The 25,874-nt window shown below is 43.7% G+C and overlaps 2 protein-coding genes across 8 annotated transcripts in view; one reads left to right on the top strand and one right to left on the bottom strand.

Moving 5' to 3' along the window:
• The window catches only part of dclk2a (doublecortin-like kinase 2a), a 69,136-nt gene extending 60,996 nt beyond the window's left edge, over nucleotides 1-8,140 (top strand). Inside the window, exons 15-18 of one of the 3 annotated variants that reach the window (XR_005994819.2) lie at nucleotides 4,279-4,359; nucleotides 4,456-4,566; nucleotides 5,671-5,764; nucleotides 8,029-8,115. Coding sequence is in view for 1 of the 3 variants with exons in the window: in XM_041843296.2 (XP_041699230.2) it covers nucleotides 4,279-4,359; nucleotides 4,456-4,566; nucleotides 7,410-7,422; nucleotides 8,029-8,045 (222 nt within the window). In the remaining 2 variants the exon portion in view is untranslated. Of the gene's footprint in view, nucleotides 1-4,278; nucleotides 4,360-4,455; nucleotides 4,567-5,503; nucleotides 5,765-7,409; nucleotides 7,423-8,028 lie in introns of all 3 variants that reach the window. The other 2 variants (XR_005994818.2, XM_041843296.2) reach the window with 2 other exon arrangements.
• Nucleotides 8,141-12,079: 3,939 nt separating this feature from the next.
• The window catches only part of lrba (LPS responsive beige-like anchor protein), a 290,109-nt gene continuing 276,314 nt past the window's right edge, over nucleotides 12,080-25,874 (bottom strand). For all 5 annotated transcript variants that reach the window (XM_045208535.1, XM_045208534.1, XM_045208539.1 and 2 more), the window contains 4 exons: nucleotides 25,474-25,575; nucleotides 25,022-25,218; nucleotides 14,081-14,232; nucleotides 12,080-13,796 (listed from right to left, as the gene is read on the bottom strand). In XM_045208535.1, the coding sequence (XP_045064470.1) occupies nucleotides 13,706-13,796; nucleotides 14,081-14,232; nucleotides 25,022-25,218; nucleotides 25,474-25,575 (542 nt within the window). In that variant the 3' untranslated portion in view covers nucleotides 12,080-13,705. The remainder of the gene's footprint in view (nucleotides 13,797-14,080; nucleotides 14,233-25,021; nucleotides 25,219-25,473; nucleotides 25,576-25,874) is intronic.

Below are 25,874 nucleotides of genomic sequence, written 5' to 3'. Positions count from 1 at the left end.
GGATGGTTTGGAAATGGAGAGGGATGCTCTATACAAGAGAGAGGAGAGAGGGAAAAAGAGAGGGATAGTTTAGAAGGAGCGAAAGAGGGGATGCAAACACCATCTCTTCTTCCGCTCTTACGTCTTTAGGCTGCCTTCTTTCATTACTCCTCTTTTCTGTTCTCTCTCTCTCTCTCTCTCTCTCTCTCTCTCTCTCTCTCTCTCTCTCTCTCTCTCTCTCTCTCTATCTCTCTGCCTCTCTCTATCTCACTGCCTCTCTCTCTCTCTCTCTGCCGCTCTCTCTCTCTCTCTCTGCCGCTCTCTCTCTCTGCCTCTCTCTCTCTCTCTGCCTCTCTCACTGCCTCTCTCTCTCTCTGCCGCTCTCTCTCTCTCTGCCTCTCTCTCTCTCTCGCTCTGCCTCTCTCTCTCAATTCAATTAAATTCAATTTGCTTTATTAGCATGACGTAACAATGTACATATTACCAAAGCTTACTTTGGAGATTTACAATATTAACATAATTAAAATAATAATAATTAATATTGTCAACTGGACAACAGTAACAACAATAATCAAGGGTCAAAATAACCATACATTGAACAATAACAATAACAATAAGCATAGAGGACGTATGCCCACAGGTAGCCTATTCTCATCAGAGAGGTCTTTGAAACATTGAATAAGGGTCTCAAATTTGGGGAAATGACACTCTCTAATTGTTTTATATTTTTGACATTTTTTTAAGAAATGCAGCTCTGTCTCAGGTTCTGTTGTTGTGCAGTGGTTGCACAACCTTTCCTCTACAGGGAGCCAGGTTTTCCTATGTCTACCCTTCTCAATGGAAAGGCTGTGCTCACTGAGCCTGTACTTTGTCAAGGTTTTGATCAGTAACCATGGTCAAATAGTTTGCCACGGTGTACTGTCGATTTAGGGACCAGATAGCACTGCATTTTACTTTGTGCTTGTGTTTCCCAATACGTAATGTAGTTTTGTTTTGACTGTGTTGTAATTTGGTTTATTCTGATTGATTGGATGTTCTGGTCCTGAGGCTTCAGTGTGTTAGTAGAACAGGTTTGTGAACTCTGCTGGATGAGGGGACTCATTTCTTTGCTCAGCTCTTGGCATTGCAGGCCTTGGTAATGATATGAGAGGGGGTCACTGTATTTTAGATGTTTCCAAAACTTAATTGCTATTTTTTGAGTTTTTATTATTAGTGGATATTGTCCTAATTCTGCCCTGCATGCATTGTTTGTAGGATAATCTTAGAGAACTCTGCATGCAGGGTTTCAATTGAGTGTTTGTCCCATTGGGTGAAATCTTGTTTTGCAAGTGGACCCCACACCTCGCTGCCATAAAGTGCAATTGGTTCAATGACACATTCAATTAGTTTTAGCCACATTTTAATAGGTATTTCAATTAGTACTTTCTCTCTCAGTTCATTCACTGCCTCATTAAGGTGTCCAGTTGAGCTTATTTTTAAACCTAAGTAATTATAGTGTGGCAGTACTCTATATATGTTGTACCAATTGAGAACATTGGTCTAATTCCCTGAGATCTAGATCTTCTCTGGAAAATCATTATTTTTGTATTTTTGGGGTTTACTGCCAGGGCCCAGGTCTGGCAGTACTGCTCTAGCAGGTCCAGGTTCTGCTGTAGGCCATGTGCTGTGGGGGGTGACAGCAGGCACAGGTCATCATGTTTACATTGCCAAAGCAAGTGAAATAGATAATAAACAATACAAAAACGTAAGAATAAAGACATTTCAAATGTCATATTATGTGCAAATAGTTAAAGTACAAAAGGGAAAATAAATAAACATAAATATGGGTTGTATTTACAATTTGTTCTTCACTGGTTGTCTGTTTCTTGTGGCAACAGGTCACAAATCTTTCTCCTGTGATGGCACACTGTGGTATTTCACCCAATAGATATGGGAGTTTATCAAAATTGGGTTTGTTTTCGAATTCTTTGTAGGTCTTTGTAATCTGAGGGAACTCTCTCTCGCTCTGCCTCTCTGCCTTTTATTGCTCTGCCTCTTTCTCTCTCTGTCTCTGCCTCCATCTTTCTGTCTGCCTCTCTCTCTCTCTGTCTCTGCCTCCATCTTTCTCTCCGCCTCTCTCTCTCTGCCTCTCTCTCTGTCTCTGCCTCCATCTTTTTCTCTCTCTCTCTCTCTCTCTCTCTCTCTCTCTCTCTCTCTCTCTCTCTCTCTCCTTTTAATGACTAGTGAGTGGTGAAGGGCATGGTGCTCCCTACTCCCTCCTCTCACCCACTAAATTACCACCATGTGTTACACTGACAGCAGCTATTTCAGAGCAAGGCTGAACCACTAACTAAATCCTCTGCTGCAGTGGCACCTCGACTTAACAAAGAGAGGCCTACGTCTAGAGATCTCAACAGTCTATTTTTTTTATACCTCTGCCTGTAATATTGCAGATTTTAAATGTACAGTGCCTTGCAAAAGTATCCATCCCCCTTGGTGTTTTTCCTATTTTGTTGCATTACAAACTGTAATTTAAATTGATTTTGATTTTGATTTCATGTCATGGACATACACAAAATAGTCAAAATTGGTGAAGTGAAATGAAAAAAATAACTTGTTTCAAAAAATAAATACAAATAAATAACAGAAAAGTGGTGCATGCATATGTATTCACCCCCTTTGCTGAAGCCCCTAAATAAGATCTGGTGCAACCAATTACCTTCAGAAATCACATAATTAGTTAAATAAAGTCCACCTGTGTGCAATCTAAGTGTCACATGATCTGTCACATGATCTCAGTATATAAACACCTGTTCTGAAAGGCCCCAGAGTCTACAACACCACTAAGCAAGGGGCACCACCAAGCAAGCGGCACCATGAAGACCAAGGAGCTCTCCAAACAGGTCAGGGACAAAGTTGTGGAGAAACACAGATCAGGGTTTGGTAAAACAAAAATATCCGAAACATTGAACATCCCACAGAGCACCATTAAATGCATTATTAAAAAATGGAAAGAATATGGCACCACAACAAACCTGCCAAGAGAGGACCGCCCACCAAAACTCACGGACCAGGCAAGGAGGGCATTAATGAGAGAGGCAACAAAGAGACCAAAGATAACTCTGAAGGAGCTGCAAAGCTCCACAGCGAAGGTTGGAGTATCTGTCCATAGGACCACTTTAAGCCGTACACTCCACAGAGCTGGGCTTTACGGAAGAGTGGCCAGGAAAAAGCCATTGCTTAAAGAAAAAAATAAGCAAACACGTTTGGTGTTCGCCAAAAGGCATGTGGGAGACTCCCCAAACATATGGAAGAAGGTACTCTGGTCAGATGAGACTAAAATTGAGCTTTTTGGCCATCAAGGAAAACGCTATGTCTGGCGCAAACCCAACACCTCTCATCACCCCGAGAACACCATGGTGGCAGCATCATGCTGTGGGGATGTTTTTCATCGGCCGGTACTGGGAAACTGGTCAGAATTGACAGAATGATGGATGGTGCTAAATACAGGGAAATTCTTGAGGGAAACCTGTTTCAGTCTTCCATAGATTTGAGACTGGGACGGAGGTTCACCTTTCAGCAGGAAAATGGCCCTAAGCATACTGCTAAAGCAACACTCTAGTGGTTTAAGGGGAAACATTTAAATGTCTTGGAATGGTCTAGTCAAAGCCAGACCTCAATCCAATTGAGAATCTGTGGTATGACTTAAAGATTGCTGTACACCAGCGGAACCCATCCAACTTGAAGGAGCTGGAGCAGTTTTGCCTTGAAGAATGGGCAGAAATCCCAGTGGCTAGATGTGCCAAGCTTATAGAGACATACCCCAAGAAACTTGCAGCTGTAAATGCTGCAAAAGGTGGCTATACAAAGTATTGACTTTGGGGAGTGAATAGTTATGCACGCTCAAGTTGATCAAATGATACAAACCCCCAAAAAATTCATTTTAATTCCAGGTTGTAAGGCAACAAAATAGGAAAAATGCCAAGGGGGGTGAATACTTCCGCAAGCCACTGTAGATTACTTTTTTACAGGACAGTACATGTTTTCTTCATTAGTTACCGGAATAGAAGAAAATGGACTGACTCATTTTCGTTTTCCGTTACAAAATATTTTGGTACGTTTTGTTATGGTAAGCCCTAATGAATACAACCCTGGTTGGAGGCACAGTGAACGTAGCCAAACAGTGCTTCTGTGACACTTCTACAATGTTCTGACTGTCAACATGTCAAGTTAAGGTTGCGATGACATGACTTGAGAGAGAGACTGGACTCTGAAGAAGTCACCACTGATGATGTCACCATGACCTGATGTGTTTTCTAGGAGCTGATTGGGCGGATGCTGCAGGTGAACGTGGAGGCTCGCTACACGGCACAGGACATCCTCTCTCACCCCTGGGTCACGGTAACTTGTCTTGTGGACTTTTGTGGTGTGTGTGATGTGTGTGTGTGTGTGTGTGTGTGTGACACCATAAAGGAGAATATGTGTGTGTCTCTGCAGGATGACAACATGGAGAACAACATGAAGATGGAGGTGTCAGGTAAACTGAGGACACACTTCAACACAGCGCCAAAGCACAGCACAACCACAGCAGGAGTGGCAGTCATCATGGTGAGAACACGACGACAACATTCACTATCACAACCCATCATTCTCCTCTCTATGGAGACTAGTTTCTGGTCACGTTTCCCTTACACACATTGTTTATCTCCATATACTTTCCCTCATCTGCACTCTCTGTATTCCAACATCTGTCGTACATAGACACCCCAGAGTCCTCGTCTGTAGATGCTTGATATTTTCAGAATTGTGAAACCATGGCCAGATTTTCTTGCCACCAGTCGTATTCTGAAGGAACCAAAAACAAAACATCAGCTTATATTTTAAGATTGATCAAAAACAAAAATGAGCTGTAACAAATGTTAGTCAGTTCAGCACTACACCTACTCACTTTCAAACCAAGAATAACCATTTTCACATATAGTACTATTAATCAGTTAGTTACATAAGAGTTTGATCCAAAAGAACATGAGAGATTATCTGACAGGAAAGATAAGAAATGGACAACTTCTGTTCATGTAATCATATCACTGAGGGTTTTAAGAGAGCAGAATTTATTCAAAATGCTTTCCCCTGGGATTACACATGGATAAATCCTGATTCATCATCTTATCTCTAAAACACTTTTTCGTCCTTGTAGTAGAAATGTAGTGTTTTAGCATTGACGCAATGTTCTCAGTGACTCCAGAGTACATTGGTCTAAAGAGGTACATCCTTAGTCATATCCTCCTATCCTCTTTATCTGTTTTTAAGCTTTGTCCCACAAGCCTATGCACCTCCTGGCACAGTTATGTAACTTCCTGTTGTGGGTAGTGAACTTCCTCTCGATCTGCCGCACACTTCTAGTCACATCACTTCCCCACCCACCCACTCTGGTCCACTTGGGGGTCTATGGAGCTGGAGCTGGCCTGCGAATTACCAATACAGCATAGGTCTGTCAATGGATGCATCTCAATTAGCTCCCACTTCCTCATCTCCTTCCTTGTAGGTGAAGATGAAGGAGAGGAGACAATGAGAGGAAGCCACCTGTGTCCAGTATACCCACTGCAGCAGTAGAAGGGGATTAGCATGTCCTAAGGGGCGTGTAAGGGTTCATTTGGGACTGCCCCGGACTTGGGGGGTAAACCTCATTTTGTTGAAAATCTCCTTTGACAGTTTGAGATGTAAAGGTGATCCCTGCGCCCCCCCTGCTCATCCCACTCCCACCTCATCCCAGGACCACAGGGGAAGCTTTGGAGCTGAGTGCAGGGTACCGATTTCCCCCGTCCGCCGCTTTCTTCCCCTCTCCCAGCTCCAGTAATGCCTCTCTATAACAGATTGATCTGGGCAGAATAACTCAGTAACTTTCTCCAGTGGCCTTCAATCAGTTTGCATGGCTGCTCTGCCCCCTCGTGTAATTCGCCTAAGGTCTTCTCTCCTCCTCCAATGGGGCCTCTCTCCCTCTCTCTTTCTCTCTCTCTCTCTCTCTCACTCATCCTCCTCTCTCATCCTCCACTTTTTTCTCACTCATAATCATCTTCATTAATCAACTTGTCTCTGTGTGGACTGACTTTGTTGACAATGATGTCACTGCTGTGATGAGAGTTGTTGTCTGATTTTAGGTTTGTACATGTTTATTGTATTCTGTGTTATTGGCTGGCTGGGTGGTTATTTGGCATGCTAACTAACTAGTCGTAAGAGAAGCCCTCATTGCTTCTGCTGAATTAATGTTTAATTTGCCCCCGTCTCTGTCACTCATCCAAAGTAGTGCTTTTATAGTTAATGCCCCTACAATAACCTGGGGACATTACATGTCTGTGGCAATATATTTTATGTCTATGTAAAGCCATGATCCTACTCCTACATGTATTGGCCGTCGTTGTAAATAAGAATTTGTTCTTTACTGACTTGCCTAGTTAAGATAAATGTTAAATAAAATAAAAAATAAATAACAATTGGCCATGTCAATGGCAGGTTGACGTTTATTGTCATGAATCTTGCCCTGGAGGCAGAACTGAGCGATTTCCGCTAGATGGGCCAGCTGCAAAATTGGGTATATCGTAAAAATTAATTAAAACAAAAATGAGTTTTTTGGTCTTAATTTAAGGTTAGAGTTAGGCATTAGGGTTAGCAGTTTGGTTAGGGTTACATTTAAAATTAGATTGTATTACTTTGTGGCTGTGCCAGCTAGTGACCACTGCAGAGCTGCCTCCAGAACAAGATTCATGACAATAAATGCCAACCTGCTGTCAATGTCCTTTGGATATATTACAGTTCATCTCCTTATAATTGTTAAATTAAGCTCTACCACCACCTTGTGGTAAAACATTTAAACTGCACTACTGCACTGGATGAGAGAGACAGATGAAAATTGCTTATATTGCCTTGGATTTAACATTCCTTTAGCCTTACCAAAGTATAGTACTCCCCAGAAGTTAAGATTTTTCTAAAATCATGTCAATGAGCTAACTAGCATCCTGAGAGATAGTTGTCATAGCAGACTTTAGGGCTAATTAGTTCCAGGCCTGAAGAGCCACACCACTGGGCACACACTGGTTGAATCAACGTTGTTTCCACGTCATGTCAATGAAATTTACATTGAACCAATGTGTAATAGACGTTGAATTGATGTCTGTGCCCAGTGGGACACCACTGCTTTTTTTGTTTAGACTTGGAAACCAGGTGAGTAGTGGACTCTCTGGCTAACCAATGACATTAACTGTTCACTTAGCTACCAGGGACAGAGGAAAACTAGCAGTTCTGTGGCACACCAGAGCAGGAATCAAACAGCCCTGATTTCTGTGTCTCCTCTAATGTTGTTGAGCTGTGAGTAAGACTAGTCTCTGTCCCCTCTGCTTCCTCCCCGCCCCCTCCACCCCTCCCCGACACGCCCACATTGCCACCCTCTGAATTAGCTCCAAGGCAATGGTATGTACTAACACTGAAGGCTACGCTTCTTTAATGCTTCTTCACTGACGCCACTAAGACTCACTCACCAAAGGGAACATGGGAAATCTTGATGCCTTCTGATTGTTACATAGTTGAGTATTATTATTATAGCAATCCAAATGATCTGCAATTCCAGATCTGATCTTCAGTATCTATAATTGGGTTGGGTTGTGATGAGGCAAAATCTCTCTAGCATCATTTCTCATTTTCCCTTACACTGAGCATTGATGATATGATTTGCTGTCTTGTTGGGTCAGTCTACTACTGTGAAGGGTCTGTCACTGTAAAATCATCCTATTTATGGATCCATGGAAGTTCCTGTCCATAGTTTTTGATTTTTATCTACTGTGTTAACGTTACATATAAATGTTAGTCCATGTTAGTTACTGTGTCAGAGATCAGTTGCTAAAGGTATATCCTGTGAGATTGAAAGTCATCTAGGGTCAGTTTTCTCTTTCCATTATAGATTGACCCACTATTTTTTATTTCTGTCTCTCCCTACCTGTTTGGTTCTGTTGAATTGTACAGTACAGCAGGTGAGTGTTGGTCTGACTTTCTCTCTCCCTAACCTCTGACCTCTACCAGAACACAGCTCTAGATAAGAAGAGGATCCAGCTGACTCGTCGCAGCCAGAGGCCCACAGCACCACCTCCACCCCCACCACTGCCTGGGAAGAAAGTAATCCATCCTGCAGCCATGCCAGTCAAGCAAGCCTCACCAGTCTCACCCAACTCCAAGCTGCCATCACCCACCAAGCTGCCATCACCCACCAAGCTGCCATCACCCACCAAGCTGACATCACCCACCGAGCCTGCCCTGCCAGAGGAGGAACCCAAGAGCCCTCAGACGGATGTGCCCGTCCCTGTTTCCCCTCCCATCTCTCCTTCAACACCTACCAGACCTGTTACCTCTCCCTCTGTCCCTCTCTATCCTTCCTCTCCCTCTGTCCCTCTCTCTCCTTCCTCTCCTACCAAGCCTAACATCTCTCTCTATCCTACCTCCCCTACCAGGCCCAACAACTCTCCCTCTCCTTCCTCTCCTACTAAACCTGTTATCTCTCCCTCTCCTTCCTCTCCTACTAAACCTGTTATCTCTCCCTCTCCTTCCTCTCCTACCAAACCTGTTATCTGTCCCTCTCCTTCCTCTCCTACCAAACCTGCTATCTCTCCCTCTCCTTCCTCTCCTTCCTCTCCTACTAAACTTGTTATCTCTCCCTCTCCTTCCTCTCCTACCAAACCTGCTATCTCTCCTTCCTCCCCTACCAAACCTGTTATCTCTCCCTCTCCTTCCTCCCCTACTAAACCTGTTATCTCTCCCTCTCCTTCCTCTCCTACCAAACCTGTTATATCTCCCTCTCCCACTCCTTCCTCCCCTACCAAACCTGCTATCTCTCCCTCTCCTTCCTCTCCTTCCTCTCCTACTAAACCTGTTATCTCTCCCTCTCCTTCCTCTCCTACCAAACCTGTTATCTCTCCCTCTCCTTCCTCCCCTACCAAACCTGTTATCTCTCCCTCTCCTTCCTCCCCTACCAAACCTGTTATCTCTCCCTCTCCTCCCTCTCCCTCTTCACCTACCAAACTCAAAATGTCCCCCTCTCTTTCCTCTCCAACCAAGCTCCATTTCTGTACCTTCCCTCCTGCCTCTCCTATGCCTGTTACTTGCCCCACTCCTTCATCACCTTCCAAATGCAAAGCTTCCTCCCCTCCTCCTGCCCCTTTCTCTCCCTCTGACTTTCCTAGCCCTCCCTCACCCCTGACCTGCTCCCCTCCCACTTCCCCCACCCCTCCATCATCCATTACCTGCTCCTCCCCAACCGTGCCCCAACCCCTGGTGGGCCTTGACGTTGAAGCTGTCGCTGCTGCTACCGCCAGAGAGCTGTGAAAAAGAATGATGGATGAGAAGACTGGCTGCTGGACCATGGTCTACTTTGTCCCTTTCCAGCCCCCTTACCGCCACCCACTGTATCCCCAGACCTATGGGTCGCATGTAGGGGGCTAGATACAGATAGACCTTCCACCTCCATCCTCAGTACAGTATATCAGCTGATATCCACTGCTGTATCGTTATTAGCAACAAGCAACAAATGGTAAAAAAACAAGCAAAATGGCTCCTACAACCTATAGTACAATCTCTGTAGAGAACCCATCATATCCACGCTCCAAGATGGAGTTTGAGGTGTTTTGTACATTTTGGTTGATTGTATATACAGTATGTGTGTATTTATATATGAGAGATGTGGAGAAAACAGAGTGGTTTCAGATGGGGTTTTCTGGAATGACTTCTGCTAACGTTTATTTTTGGTTTTATTTATTGTCTCTGGTTGGTTGGTAGACACGCACACATGTTGATAATGGCTATAAGTGTATTATTTGGTGTGCTTGCCGTCTGTTGTAAGATAACATACTACTGTAGATGTATATAGTATTGTATGACAGACACACGAGGCATCCAAATGAAAGTTGAAGGTTTGAGTTTGTTTTCTTCTTTTGCCTGTAAGCCTGTTTATCATTGGTCTGCTGTGGAGCCTGTAGTGTTTAACTGCTGAACACCAAAAGAGAGACACAACAGAATAGAAGATGAATGTGTCGATGAGGAGAGGTGTGCCTGTGAACTAGCTGCCAGATCAGGGGTGTGTTCAGGGCGGCAGGTAGCTTAGTGTTTAAGAGCATTGGGCCAGTAACCGAAAGTTCGCTGGTTCGAATCCCTGAGCTGACTAGGTGAAAAATCTGTCGATGTGCCCTTGAGCAAGTCACTTAACCCTAATTGCTCCTGTAAGTCGCTCTGGATAAGACCGTCTGCTAAATGACTCAAATGTAAATGTTAATCAGGCACAAAACGGAAGAAAACAGGAAGGGACTTCCTGGACTTTTAAAATGTTTTTCGTTGTGTGCCCTAATGAACCTGACCCAGTAGCTAGAAATTCCCTTTCTGAAACCAGCTTGGCTGAAAACACTGGGAGCTCTATACCCTCATATACTCATTTATTAGTACAGATTTACCTGATAATAATGTGAGGCTGTTCTACTTTCTTGTCTTACTTTGTCTGTAATGCACTTGTTTTAAAGTCCATGGTTACGTCCCAAATCGCACCCTATTCCCTATATAGTGCACTACTTTTGAGCAGGGCCCATAGGGCATTGGTCAAAAGTAGTGCACTATGTATGGAAATAGGGTACCTAGCCTACTGCAGTTGGTTAGGGTTTAACCCTTCTGATATTGATAATGGCTCTGATGCACAACACTACCACTCCAAGGGGCTTTAGTTGCATGCCGTGTTCCTCCCTCTGCCTCATCACAAAACAGGTCACACACACGTCAAGCTGGTACTACTATGTATATTAGCTGTTCTGTTGTGGAACTTCTAGTCAAACTACACTTTCATCATCATAATGCTTCTTTATTACAGTTTTAGTCTGGATACATGTGTATGAAAATGTCATTTCAAACAGGAAAGACACTCCTGTCAGCTTTGGCCAGCACTTTTAGTTTGTGCAGACATTTAGCCACTGTGACTCCTTTATCATTTTGTATTAGGAGCACATCGGAGAACTTAAAACGCAATAAAACGTATTCAAATCAAAGTGTTCATTTTAGATGTTTTTATTTCTTTGGCACTATGTTTTTGAGTGTGTGTGAAAAGTTAAGACACCTATGTTGATGAAGGTGCATAGCAATCAGATATTATAAGCCAATCACAATGAGGTAAAGTGACTGAACCCCATGTGATCATCAGCGCCCTCCTGTGGACAATATCTGAAGCAACAACATGGCCTAATTCCAACCAAGCCATTAGCCAATCAAAACCGCTATTTGATGACATAAGGTTTGCTCCAGACCTATCCAGATGAATCAGATCTACTGAGCCTTTCACCAGGCTAGAAACGGTTACCAGATCTAGCTCTAACATTGAGCCTATGGGGAACCAAGCTAGCTCCCATAACCCCCTGCTCTGCAGGTCACTTGGCCTGAGTGGACTATTACGGTATAAATTGGCAGCACCGGCACTGTGTTGGGGGTTTGCCACATGGAGAGCAGCAAGCAGGAGCTGGCGAAGACTTGCCAACCTTCCTATCTCTTAAAGGGAAAGCTACACAATATATTTCCACAAATCTAATGCCGTTGGCTGATGATATTCCATCTAGGTCTTTATGCAAAAGTGTATATATATATTTTTTGAATACACTTCTAGTTTCGCAATTTGAATAAACCTAAGATTAAACCATAGAGATAGAGGTCTCATCTTTGTATCTGTGCCATTACAGGGCCTGTGACAGCATGGGCAGCGCCATTTTAAAGTAGTCCCTTTTCTTCTTCGCGATTGGCTGAGCCCTCCTGATGACCTGGTTGGACATGACACCAACAGGGTCACCAGGAGGGATCAGCCAATGAAGTTGGAAGTCGCACCCAGTCAACTACATTAAAATGGTGTAAGCCCTCAATGATACTGCCCATGCTAATAGGCCTTTTGGCCACTAGAGGCCTCTATCATTCTCTATGGGTTAAACATACCCACCTACCTAGGCCTTGACTGCAGTCAGGTGAGGAAGTTGTGCAGCTGCTGTGAACGATGTGGTTACTCCAGTCTAACTTCAGAAAACGTTAGATCAAATAAGAGTTCAAATTAAGACAAGACGTCTCAAGTTACAAAATGCAATTTTATTGTCAGAACTCATCACGCGTCAAAAACACTCATTCCAAATTGATTGCCAAAATATCGAGTGACACATAGGAAATACAGTAGTAGCCATTTCATTGCAGTCGTAACCACACCAAGCGTAGATCAAACCAACACGGAATGTTTCTCCTTATGAGCAACCGTTGCATTGGAGGAACCACAGTGGGTGTGCAGGGTTTTTGTTTTGTTCCAACCCTGCACCAAAAACACCTGATTCAATTCAGTTTTGACCTGAAGGCCCATAAGTAGGTAGAATCGGGTATTTTAAAGCTGGGCTTGAACTAAAAAGTGCACACCCTTTGGCTGTCCAGGACCAGGGTTGTCTGTGGTCGGGTTTAACCAGTGAATATTCACCGTGACACACAGTCAGACTGACGAGTCCCTCATTTCGCTGCACCTCTCTTTGCCATGATGAGATGCTTTGGAGACAGTGGACTTTGATGATCCTAGCATGGTTTGGGTACTGTGTCAATTGCTAATATGATATATGCTTAAGTACTGCAAATGCCTCAGTAGAGGAGGTAAAGCTAACAAGAAGTCATACAAAGAAGCACATCATGGCTACGTCAGCCATTTTGAATGGCTTCCTTTCCTCGTCCCATCTCCTTCATGTAAAGGACTGATAGGTGATAAGTAAGCAATATGAAGGAAATGAGATGAGGAAAGGATGCCATTTTATAGAATTAGGACGTAGCCCATGACATCTGTTTCTACTGACAGACATATTATTCATCAGTATGGTTACAGTACATACATAATAAAGCTAATGATCGTCATGACAACACTCCACTCGGATACAAACTAATCACACCGGCAGCCATCTTGTTACTATGACGACTGTCTGATACACATATGACAACTGGTGACATGTTTTTGTGCAGTGTATGCCACCATCAGGACAGCAGAGGAATAACTCATGCACAGGAAGGCAAGATATGTCCGCTTACAGAGAGGAGGTGTGGTACAAACATTTAAATAGAATATATTCCCTCTCATGTCATGAACACATAAAAGAACTAACTGAACTTCCTGCTCGATCGCTTCACAAACTTCACGTATTTTATATCCCTGTGTTTCCACACAGTAGCAAAAAGAGCATGAAAAAAAAGGATATTAATGACAAAAATAATGATTATATCTCCACGTTTCACACCTATTGAAAAAAAATCACTCACCCCTAAAGTACACAAATATATGGATTCTTAAGACAATAGATGCAAATATACTTTTCTACCTACTTCCACTTTGAACCCTTATTTTCCTCTGCTCGAGATGAAAATAGACTCTTAACAAGCTAAAAATAGATTTGTAACCATAGGTATATAACCCCACCCTAAGATATTATATTATATGAAATTTTCGATACGCCCTACAAAATATAGCAATGCCCTTTTAAAAAAAATAGTTTGCTTCTTTCGACAGAATCAGACAGTTTTTCTTCTCTTAAGATACATTCAGGATATCAATATGTATTGAGTAGTGCCTTAGTACATCAGACGACAGGATTGCAGTAGGTAGTTCCCATGTTAACCAGATTCTCAAGGATTGTTGTTGTTGCTGTTGTTGTTGTTGTGGGTTGGTCCTGCCTCAGTATCTGGTCTGGTACTCGTGGTGCCACCTGTTGAAGTCGTTGTAGAACAGTACTATACTACCGGACGCCATGCCGGTTATAATGCACCTAGGAGAGGACAGAGCCGAGAGGGAGTGTTGAGTTAAGGCTCATACATGTAGACAGAACATTATGTACTTTTAGGACACACAGTACGTCTACTGTCATTATACTGTGGATAACACCAAGGTCTTCATCTTGGTATTCTATGCATTCTAGAGTGGGAAGTTTTGATGTTAGTTACTACAAACCACATGTGAAGATAGTATATTTCAATTATTTCTTCCTTTTGCCAAAACGTGATACCACACAACAAGATGACAGAGTAACCAGGGTCCAGGTGTGTATGTTACCTTTGGTCGTGGGACATGGCCATGGAGCGGATGCCTGCGTCACAGCCTGGGTAGGTGAACATCTGTTTGAGGTTGTGAACCTGCCAGACAGACAGAACTCCCCCGTCTCCCCCCGTCAGCAGGTACTGGCCATCACGACTCAGCAGCATGGCCTGATGGGAGAGGAGAAACAGCACCACTTTAACTGACAGGAGACATTATGTACAAGACAATAGGGAACATCGCTGTATTAATGTTCTATTGCATTGCCAATGATGCTGTCGACGCCCTCCTGTGGACAATGTCATGACCTGCAACCTATTGCACCTACCACTGGAGGGCACTAATACATGCAGACATTTGGATGGGATATGTGACTCCCTCACCACACCAGAGCTGACCACTCCATCATAAAGCACAATTGGTCAGTGAGGAATCCTGTCGCCCTATTGACGTCTGCCATTTGTCCAATACAGCAAGGCGTCTACAACAACTCTTTAATAACAATCAATACAATCCAACCAAAGCTTTAGTAGTATAGGCTTTGTGGTGTGGTCAGATATAGTGACCTTCACCACCTCACTGTGTGTTATTTCAATCACAGTCTCTGTGAGCACTCCCTGCGCCAAGGGAGAGAGGCACAGAATCAATCAGATATTTCACAACATTCATGTGGCGAGCAGCACGGCACAGCAGTCCATCCACCTGAACTGCTACAAGCCACGGCTCCCCTCCGACACAGTGGAGAGAGATTTATTCTACTCATCTGGTTTTCCTGTGCACTTATGGGCTGTGTTACACTTTAATGGGTCCCCAGGGAAACAGGGGGATACACTATGGTGCTACACTAAACTTCTGTGTTGGGGTATATTTATGCATACAGTATATATTTGGGAATTGAAGCCAGTCGGAGGCATCAATCACGAGGTAACGGACGCTGATGAAATGACAAGGACATTTTGTAAGTGATAAGTAGTGTAAGTTAGCCTAATTAGCGGTTTCACATCAACATACTGTATGTTAGATGGGATGCAGCTATTTCAGTCACGGATGGAAGATTAAACAAAAACATTCATTATCCAGCCATCTGTGGTGCAGCCGGCAGAGTATATTTCAAATGCTAAATATTTCAAATGAGCAAAACTTAGTTTTGAACTTAACGCAGATTGTCACATTCCTGGCAATCAGTTCAGCTTCTTTTGTGACACCAACTCAAGTCAATCAAAAGTTGCGTTAGATGCAGCCTATAGGGAGGAGGTCAGAGACCTGGCCGTGTGGTGCCAGGATAACAACCTCTCCCTCAAAGTGATCAAGACAAAGGAGATGATTGTGGACTACAGGAAAAGGAGGAGCGAGCACACCCCCATTCTCATTGACGGGCTGTAGTGGAGCAGCTTGAGAGCTTCAAGTTCCTTGGTGTCCACATCACCAACAAACTATCATGGTCCAAACACACCAAGACAGTCGTGAAGAGGGCACGACAAAGCCTATTCCCCCTCATGAGACTGAAAAGATTTGGCATGGGTCCTCAGATCCTCATAGAGTTCTACAGCTGCACCATCGAGAGCATCCTGACTAGTTGCATCACTGCCTGGTATGGCAACTGCTCGGCCTCCGACCACAAGGCAACACAGAGGGTAGTGCGTACGGCCCAGTACATCACTGGGGCTACCGCACGTCAAGCGATACCCGAGCGCCAACTCTAAGTCCAAAAGGCTTCTTAACAGCTTCTACCCCCAAGCCATAAGACTCCTGAACAGCTAATCAAATGGCTACCCAGACTATTTGTCCGGGTAGCCCACCCCACACCCTCTTTTACGCTGCCGCCACTCTCTGTTCACTATCTATGTATAGTCACTTTAACTCTACCTAGGAGCATGTGGTTCTATAATGGTTCTCCCTGGCAGCATGGCCAGGCTCTGAAGTCATCCTTCAGATACCTGAGTCACGTCGGCCATCTTGGCTCCTGTGGAGCCGGCGGCCATCTTGTTTGGCCTCCCAGTCGCAGAGTGGCTGATTTATTCTGTCTGGGAACAGCCTCCTACCTGGGTCTGGCTGAGTCGTCTGCCAGGTGTCCAACCCCCCACCAGCACACAATGGGTTATATACTAGGCCTAGCCATAGTAGGCTACGTCAACACCGTAGAAGGCTATGTCAATTTCCCCCCATTTAGAATGAGCAAATACTGTCTTTGTTCATGCTTATGAGTTGAGGTCATGAATCAGAAAAAGTTCAGTGTGTGTGTGCTCGAGTGTGTGTGTGCGTGGGTGTTTTGATTGTTCAATTATCCATTATATTTGTTCTAGTGGTGGTATCAAATCTAATCAAATCTAATTTTATTTGTCACATGCGCCGAATACAACAGGTGTAGACCTACAGTGAAATGCTGTTATGTGAATTATTTAACAAACTATTTCAGTGTCTCTGTGCGTCTCCCAAAAGGTTGTAAGTCTTTTGGGATTTAAGTAACGGACAGTCTCGATCTGCATAGTCAGAGATTTATTCATTGAGAATTCTGCCATCACAATTTCCGAGTCCATCTTTTATACTCATACGTCATACAAAAAAATCCCTCCCCTCTGTAGGCGGGCTGTAGTTTTCCACTTTAAAACTGCTCTCATTTTACATTTACATTTTAGTCATTTTAGCAGACGCTCTTATCCAAAGCGACTTACAGTTAGTGAATACATATATATATATATATTTTTTTTATACTGGCCCCCCGTGGGAATCAAACCCACAACCCTGGCGTTGCAAACGCCATGCTCTATCAACTGAGCTACATCCCTGCCGGCCATTCCCTCCCCTACCCTGGACGACGCTGGGCCAATTGTGCGCCGCCCATGAGTGTCCCGGTCGCGGCCGGCTGCGACAGAGCCTGGATTCGAACCAGGATCTCTAGTGGCACAGTTAGCACTGCGATGCAGTGCCTTAGACCACTGCACCACTCAGAAGACAAATCAGTTCACACACACACATATACACACATGCATACACACATACATACACACACACATGCATACACACACTCATCATAGCCTACTCCCTGCATTACTCAGTTATTGCCGTTCTCACAATATTCTGCACCATGTTTTCATAACAGTTTCTCTACTCCCTAAATTCCTCAGTTATCAGTTGCCTTTGTTGTCTGGCCTAACTCTTACTCACATTGCTAAATAGTGGCTCAATGCCATAGCCTTTACTGGTCCTACACTCACACATTTCTAACACATTACACACAGTTTCAGGGTGTAATAATTAGTCATTAATAATTAATCTATCAAATGCTTACTTACAAGCCCTTAACCATCAGTTTAAAGAAAAATAAGTGTTAAGTAAAAAATTGATGAATAAATAATAAAAAGAAATAACAAATAATTAAAGAGTAGCTGTAAAATAACAGTAGCGAGGCTATATACAGGGGGTACCGGTACAGAGTCAATGTGCGGGGGCACAGGTTAGTCGAGGGAATTGAGGTAATATGTACACCTACTTATTCAAGGGTTTTTCTTTACTTTTACTATTTTCTACATGGTAGAATAATAGTGAAGACATCAAAACTATGAAATAACACATATGGAATCATGTAGTAACCAAAAAAATGTTAAAGAAATCAAAATATATTTTATATTTGAGATTCTTCAAATAGCCACCCTTTGAAGGAGTTCCCACATAGCTGAGCACTTGTTGGCTGCTTTTCCTTCACTCTGCGGTCCGACTGATCCCAAACCATCTCAATTTGGTTGAGGTCGGGGGATTGTGGAGGCCAGGTCATCTGATGCAGCGCTCCATCACTCTCCTTCTTGGTAAAATAGCCCTTACACAGCCTCGAGGTGTGTTGGGTCATTGTCCTGTTGAAAAACAAATGATAGTCCCACTAAGCCCAAACCAGATGGGATGGCGTATCGCTGCAGAATGCGGTGGTAGTCATGCTGGTTAAGTGTGCGTTGAATTCTAAATAAATCACAGACAGTGTCACCAGCAAAGCACCCCCACAACATAACACCTCCTCCTCCATGCTTTACGGTGGGAAATACACGTGGAGATCATCCATTCACCCACACTGCGTCTCACAAAGACACAGCGGTTGGAACCAAAAATCTCCAACTTGGATTCCAGACCAAAGGACAAATTTCCATCGGTCTAATGTCCATTGCTCGTGTTTCTTGGCCCAAGCAAGTCTCTTCTTCTTATTGGTGTCCTTTAGTAGAGGTTTCTTTGCAGTAATTCGACCATGAAGGCCTGATTCTCACAGTCTCCTCTGAACAGTTGATGTTGAGATGTGTCTGTTACTTGAGCTCTGTGAAGCATTTATTTGGGCTGCAATTTCTGAGACTGGTAACTCTAATGAATTTCTTAGGCTGGTAACTCTTATCCTCTGTAGCAGAGGTAACTCTGGGTCCTCCATTCCTGTGGCGGTCCTCATGAGAGCCAGTTTCATCATAGTGCTTGATGGTTTTTGCGACTACACTTGAAGAAACTTTCAAAGTTCTTGAAATGTTCCATATTGACTGACCTGTCTTAAAGTAATGATGGACTGTTGTTTCCCTTTGCTTTTTGAGCTGTTCTTGCCATAATTTGGACTTGGTCTTTTACCAAATAGGGCTATCTTCTGTATACCCCCCCTACCTTGTCACAATACAACTGATTGGCTCAAACGCATTAAGAAGGAAAGAAATTCCACAAATTAACTTTTAAGAAGGCACACCTGTTAATTGAAATGCATTCCAGGTGACTACCTCATGAAGCTGGTTGAGAGAATGCCAAGAGTGTGCAAAGCTGTCATCAAGGCAAAAGGTGGTTATTTACTTTTTTTGTTTTTGGGGGGTTTAAGACTTTTTTGTTTACTACATGATTCTATATGTGTTATTTCATAGTTTTGATGTCTTCACTATTATTCTACAATGTAGAAAATAGTAAACAAATCAAGAAAAACCCTTGAATGAGTAGGTGTTCTAAAACTTTTGACCGGTAGTGTACATATTACCTCAATTACCTCGACTAACCGGTGCCCCCGCACATTGACTCTGTACCGGTACTCCCTGTATATAGCCTCGCTACTGTTATTTTCCAGCTACTCTTTAATTATTATTATTATTATTATTTATTTTAATCTATTTTTTACTTAACACTTATTTTTCTTAAAACTGTTGGTTAAGGGCTTGTAAGTAAGCATTTCACTGTAAGGTCTACACCTGTTGTATTCGGCGCATGTGACAAAATTAGATTTGATTACATTTGATACCACCACTAGAACAAATATAATGGATAATTGAACAATCAAAACACCCACGCACACACACACACACACTGAACTTTTTCTGATTCATGACCTCAACTCATAAGCATGAACAAAGACCGTATTTACTCATTCTAAATGTTGGGAAATTGATATAGCCTTCTACGGTGTTGATGTAGCCTACTATGGCTAGGCCTAGTACATAACCCATTGTGTGCTGGTGGGGGGTTGGACACCTGGCAGACGACTCAGGTAGGAGGCTGTTCCCAGACAGAATAAATCTGCCACTGTGACTGGGAGGCCAAACAAAATGGCCACAGGAGCCAAGGTGGTGGACATGACTCAGGTATCTGAAGGATGACTTCAGAGCCAAGATGCCAGAGAACCATTACAGAGCCACATGCTCTATACTTGCATTAGTATAACATTATATCATTTCCCCATTTTGATGAGCATACAATATAGCTCATTATTTGAATTTATGTTAAGGTCTTTTTTGCTAATCTTTCTCAAGGGTGCCAATAATGTTGGACCTGACTGTATATTTTATATGCAAAATATTTCTAATGAATTCAACTTCATTTTGAACTTAACACAACTTGTCACATTCCTGGCAATCAGTTTAGCTGCTTTTATGATACCAACTCAAATCAATCAAAAGTTGTGTTAGATGTTTATACCACCACTAAAACAAATATAGTGGATAATTTAACAATAAAAATGTTTAACAACGACAGTAGTTGCACATTCAAAACAGGGGAAAATGTCTACCCTATAAGTCAAAGAACACTCTAGCTAGCCTGACTGCTCCCAATGGAGTTGAAGTGATAATTGGTTGCAGATATACAGTACAGACAGAGAGACAACCTTTGGCCTATTCTTATGAGCCACATGGAAGATGTGCAGTGAACGGGCCACTGCTAACAGTAAACTGCAGTATCAGAAGACCTGGCAGTCTGAACTAATGCCCTGACTCATTCTCACACACACTCGAGTGCACTTGCATACACACGAGCCACACACTCACTCAGGCACACACACTCACACATACACACTCACACTGGCAACGGGACTGAGGGATCAGTCTTTCCAAAGCACTTTGTTAGATCGCCATCCAAGAGGACTGGGAAAGAAGTCTGGGAATGGAGCATGGCTGTGGGGTGATCGGGGGAGGGAGGGGTGGGGGGATGACATTCTGTTTAGATTTGTTTGCTGTGTGTCTGATATCTGTATAATTGCGTCCTTTATCTTGCCATATAAAGCCACATAGCAATTTATGTGAGTTAATCTGACACTATTGATTAAGAAAACAGAGATTTAGATCAACATCATTTAGGAATAACTCAATAAAGGAGCATGTAGTTAAGATATTGTTTGCCAAAGTGGCTCTCAGTATTTGAGGAATGGCCCACATTACATTCACAGAACTAGTGGCAGCAGTGCCAAACTGAACTTGTTCTGATTCATGACCTCAACTCATAAGCATGAACTAACTTGACAGTTACTCTCTTTCTGTGGCAATTGTTCCTCCATTTAGACCGTGTGAAGTCAGTGTTACTCAATCCAGCCTTTGGCACTGTTGATGTACTATGGTGTTGACGTAGCCTTCTATGGTGTTGACGTAGCCTACTATGGCTAGGCCTAGTATATAACCCACTGTGTGCTGGTGGGGGGTTGGAGACCTGGCAGACGACTCAGCCAAACCCAGGTAGGAGGCTGTTCCCAGACAGAATAAATCAGCCACTCTGCGACTGGGAGGCCAAACAAGATGGCCGCCGTCTCCACAGGAGCCAATATGGCCGACGTGACTCAGGTATCTGAAGGATGACTTCAGAGCCTGGCCATGATGCCAGGGCGAACCATTATAGAACCACATGCTCATTTTAACACCCATATTTCCTGCTTTTTAGGGTGAGCGAAGGGGAATGTGAAGGGCGAAGGGGAATGTGAAGGGTTAGGTGGGATTCTGCGTCGTCTGCCAAAGGTAAAGCTGAATTTATGGTGCTGTTCATTCTAGCAGTTACATGCACACAGAGTAGACAGTGAACACAATCTGCTAGAATGGTTACTTACACTGTCTGAGTTATATTAGTGGGGGTAAGACTGTAATCCATTCTGCATGGCCTCAACTCAACTATGTTGGATGAATCTGCTGTCAGAGAACCAGCTAGGAGAGAGGCTGTTGCTGAGAGTTCCAACTCTCTTTGCCCTCCAATGCAACTAGGCCCATTTCTAAATGGGAAAAATGATTATTCATCATAATCTGCTGCTGTATTATGGCTTTACATCCCCTGCTATAGCGTGGATCGAGAGTTATCTGTCTAACAGAACACAGCGGGTGTTTCTTAATGTAAGCTTCTCCAACATAATCCAGGTAGAGTCGGGCATTTACATTTACATTTTACATTTACATTTTAGTAATTTAGCAGACACTCTTATCCAGAGCGACTTACAGTTAGTGAGGGCATACATTTTCATACTGGCACCCCGTGGGAAACGAACCCACAACCCTGGCGTTGCAAGCGCCATGCTCTACCAACTGAGCTACAGTTGGGGCATTCCCCAGGGCAGCTGTCTAGGCCCCTTACTTTTTATAATGACTTTACTAATGACCTGCCACTGGCTCTGAGTAAAGCCTGTGTGTCTATATATGCTGATGACTCAACATTCTACACGTCGGCTACCACAGCAAGTGAAATCACTGCAACATTTAACAAAGAGATGCAGTAATAAGCTAGTCCTAAATATTTCAAAAACTAAAAGCATTGTATTTGGGACAAATCATTCACTAAACCCTAAACCTCAACTAAATCTTGTAATGAATGATGTGGAAATTGAGCAAGTTGAGGAGACTAAACTGCTTGGTGTAACCCTGGTTTGTAAACGGTCATGGTCAAAACATATTGATGCAACGGTAGCTAAGATGGGGAGAGGTCTCTCCGTAATAAAGCGCTGCTCTGCTTTCTTTACATTGCTATCAACAAAAGTCCTACAGGCCCTAGTTTTGTCGCACCTGGACTACTGCCCAGTCATATGGTCAAGTGCCACAAAAAGGGACATAGGCAAATTACAGCTGGCCCAGAACAGAGCAGCACGTCTGGCCCTTAAATGTACACTGAGAGCTAACATCAATGACATGCATGTTAATCTCTCCTGGCTCAAAGAGTACGAAAGATTGGCTGCATCACTACTTGCCTTAGTGAGAGTTATTGAGATGTTGAAAGCACCGAGCTGTCTGTTCAAACGACTAGCACACAGCTCAGACACCCATGCATACCCCACAAGACATGTGGTCCTCTGTAGCTCAGCTGGTAGAGCACGGCGCTTGTAACGCCAAGGTAGTGGGTTCGATCCCCGGGACCACCCATACACAAAAAAAAATAATAATATGCACGCAAGACTGTAAGTCGCTTTGGATAAAAGCGTCTGCTAAATGGCATATTATTATTATTTATTATTACATGCCACCAGGGGACTCTTCACAGTCCCCAAGCCCAAAATGGACTCAGGAAAACGCACAGTACTACACAGAGCCATGACTACATGGAACTCTATTCCACATCAAGTAACTCATGCAAGCAATAACATAAACATAAAACTACACCTTATGGAACAATGCAGACTATGAAGAGACACACACACACACACACACACACACACAGGCATACGCACACACACGCCAGAACACTCACTCTACACACACGTACTGTATGTACGGTGGTATTATAAATGTTGTATTGTAGATATGTAGTGATGTAATAATGTTTCATTTTATTTTTGTCTTAATTTGTTTGGCAGGACCTAATGGGGATCCATAATAAATACCAATAAAAAAACAGGCTCCAGTTATTAACATACACAGTCACACAAAAACACACGCACACACAGTCGCATTCACGCCGCATGCACACATAAGCACTTGTGCACCCACACACAGAAAAATGTACATACACACATACAAACACACACCAACACACAGTTTGGCATAAGACTACTGTAAGGGGACACCTTGGGCCAGGACAAACATTTATTTATCCCGGAGTCATGCTGTGTGGTGGGACGCAGCGCTAGCTGAAGATTGATACTGGTGTCTAGTGCAGTGCATTAAACACCACGTCCAGGCCTCATACTGAGACCAGGGGGCCAGCTGCTCTCACAGAGCTACCCTGAGATGTTAAGACTCCCCTGATTCTGTCTGACGTGGCATGGAATTTACAACACACAGCAGAGGAGAGACGCAAAACGGACCAGGAATGGCTAACGGTTTATGTACATGAAAAAGACGGGATGGGGGAGTACACTATGGAGACCTGGCAAAACCTCCAAACTGTGTTGAATAAGACAGCAACTAACTCTCTATCAGAGTCGTTGTGGTTTTGATAAATAACAGTTTATATACATGAAAAAAGGAAACTTCCTACGCTATTGGCAAAACGGTTGTAGTTACCAAAATAGAGGTGGATAAAACTGAAAATTAATCTGATGAAGGATATTTCGAGGATAATTTGATCTGCATCTCACCAACCTAATCTTACATTTGACATTTTAGTCATTTAGCAGACACTCTTATCCAGAGCGACTTACAGTTAGTGAGTGCATACATTATTTTTATTTTATTTTTCATACTGGCCCCCCGTGGGAATCGAACCCACAACCCTGGCGTTGCAAACGCCATGCTACATCCCTGCCGGCCATTCCCTCCCCTACCCTGGACGACGCTGGGCCAATTGTGCGCCGCCCCATGGGTCTCCCGGTCGACAGAGCCTGGATCTTCAGTTGAATCTGAATCTGAAACACTACAGTAGAAAACTAAGGTCATCCCTGTTCCTGTTTCTAACCTTTCCTATTCAGCAGCATGTGATTTCAATACAATGAATATCAACTCAACACCAGACTTGCTCTGCCAATGAATTCTGATGCAGTCTGTTTATTGGAAACAAATGGGGGATGTATGTATTTATATAGCTCAGTAATCAGCCTAGGTCCTGGGGCTATGGCTGTGACTATGACTGTGACAGGGGGAGAGTACAGCTGGCTCAAATGGGAAGCAGGTGTGTCTAAGAGGGACTGGGTTACATTTCCCAGGCCCATCGGAAACAGGGGGAAAGGGAAACTGGCCAAAGAGTGGCGGCCATTTTGTGACACCGTAGCCGTGAGGCAGGAAATGTGAAATGTGGGAATGTGTCGTGTGGTGCCTGAGGGTTGTTAATGGGGCTAGGACTGGGAGAATGTCCGACCCTCCTGCTATGTTGAACCAGCACTAAGACCTGATAGGACTCGACATGGGAGCCCAGGATCAAAGAGACTTGTCTGGACTGGAGGAGAGGAGAGGTTGGAGGAGAAATGGAAGGAAAGAGCCTTTGACCTGGCACTTCCTAGGCTAGAAGTGTGTGTGTGTGTGCACGCATGTGTGTGTGCATGCATGTGTGTGTGCGTGAGGGGTTTCTAGACGTGTATTGCCTGAGGCAGACAGGCCTCAGACCGCAGAGCTGGACTTCAGAGAGCAGACCACTGTCATGATGAAGCACAGATACTCTCCCAGACCAGTAGAACAGGACAGAGAGAGGCAGCCAACTCCATTCTTTGTCTAGAACTAAGCACCTCATGTGGAGTTACTTGATGAAGGTCAAAACGTGTGTACACTAGGCTTTCCAACAAAACATTAAAACAGTTCCAAGCTTAATGAAATAACTTTGTCCCTCTATATCAGTGGGTTACTTTACCCTGATGTTCTCCTCCACCTCCATGTGTCCCAGCAGCTTTCCGTTGATGGAGAAGAAGCAGAAGTGTCCCTTGTCGTAATAGACTACGGCGTGGCCCTCTGTAGAGGACTGGATGAGACGGGGCTGCACGCAGCCCCCCGGGCCCTCCAGGGTCCGCAGCAGGTCCCCATTCATGGAATGGATCAGACACGGGCCCTCTGTGAGTGGAGGAATATAGAAGTTACTAACTAGGCTCTGATTTCCACTGATTCACTCAAGGGTTTTCATAATAATACAATTATAATAGGGTAATTTCTCCTTCTTTTAAATCCAAAGCGATTTACAGAACTGTCTATATTGACAATATGAGTTTGTTCAGTATTGAAAGGGTTCACTGTTCTGACATTCATATTATCAGTCTGACCAAGATCTAAGTTACTTTGATGCCTTGGTTGATCCACACACATACTAACCTTTGCAGCCACTGATAACCAGTCCCAGCTCGGCACACACACTGGCGCAGGTCACCTCACAGTCATGACCCGTCAGGATGGCTCTGGGCGTCACAAACTCAGCTGGGGAATAACACACAAACGCACATTAGCCAATGGAAATCAGGTGTGGGCATGTTCATTTTATAGCCACTGGAGGGCGGTAAATCCACACAATAATTGTTCTATAAGTCATAACGTCTCAGAATGTGATGCTTGGTGGTAGACCCACTCTAAGACCATACATTTCACCACATAGAAATGAATCTTCAGAAATGAATGGCACGATATTGTCAGAGTGTGTGCTCCGGCTATAAAACAATGTGAAGGGGCAGAGTGATTCTGATGAGCTCTCATCATGACTGTCAGTGGTTGTAGCCACT

This window comes from Coregonus clupeaformis, chromosome 3 (genome assembly GCF_020615455.1).
Source record: "Coregonus clupeaformis isolate EN_2021a chromosome 3, ASM2061545v1, whole genome shotgun sequence".
Lineage (NCBI taxonomy): Eukaryota > Metazoa > Chordata > Actinopteri > Salmoniformes > Salmonidae > Coregonus > Coregonus clupeaformis.
Note: the sequence above shows the minus strand (reverse complement) of the source record. Positions and strands in the feature narration are given on the sequence as shown.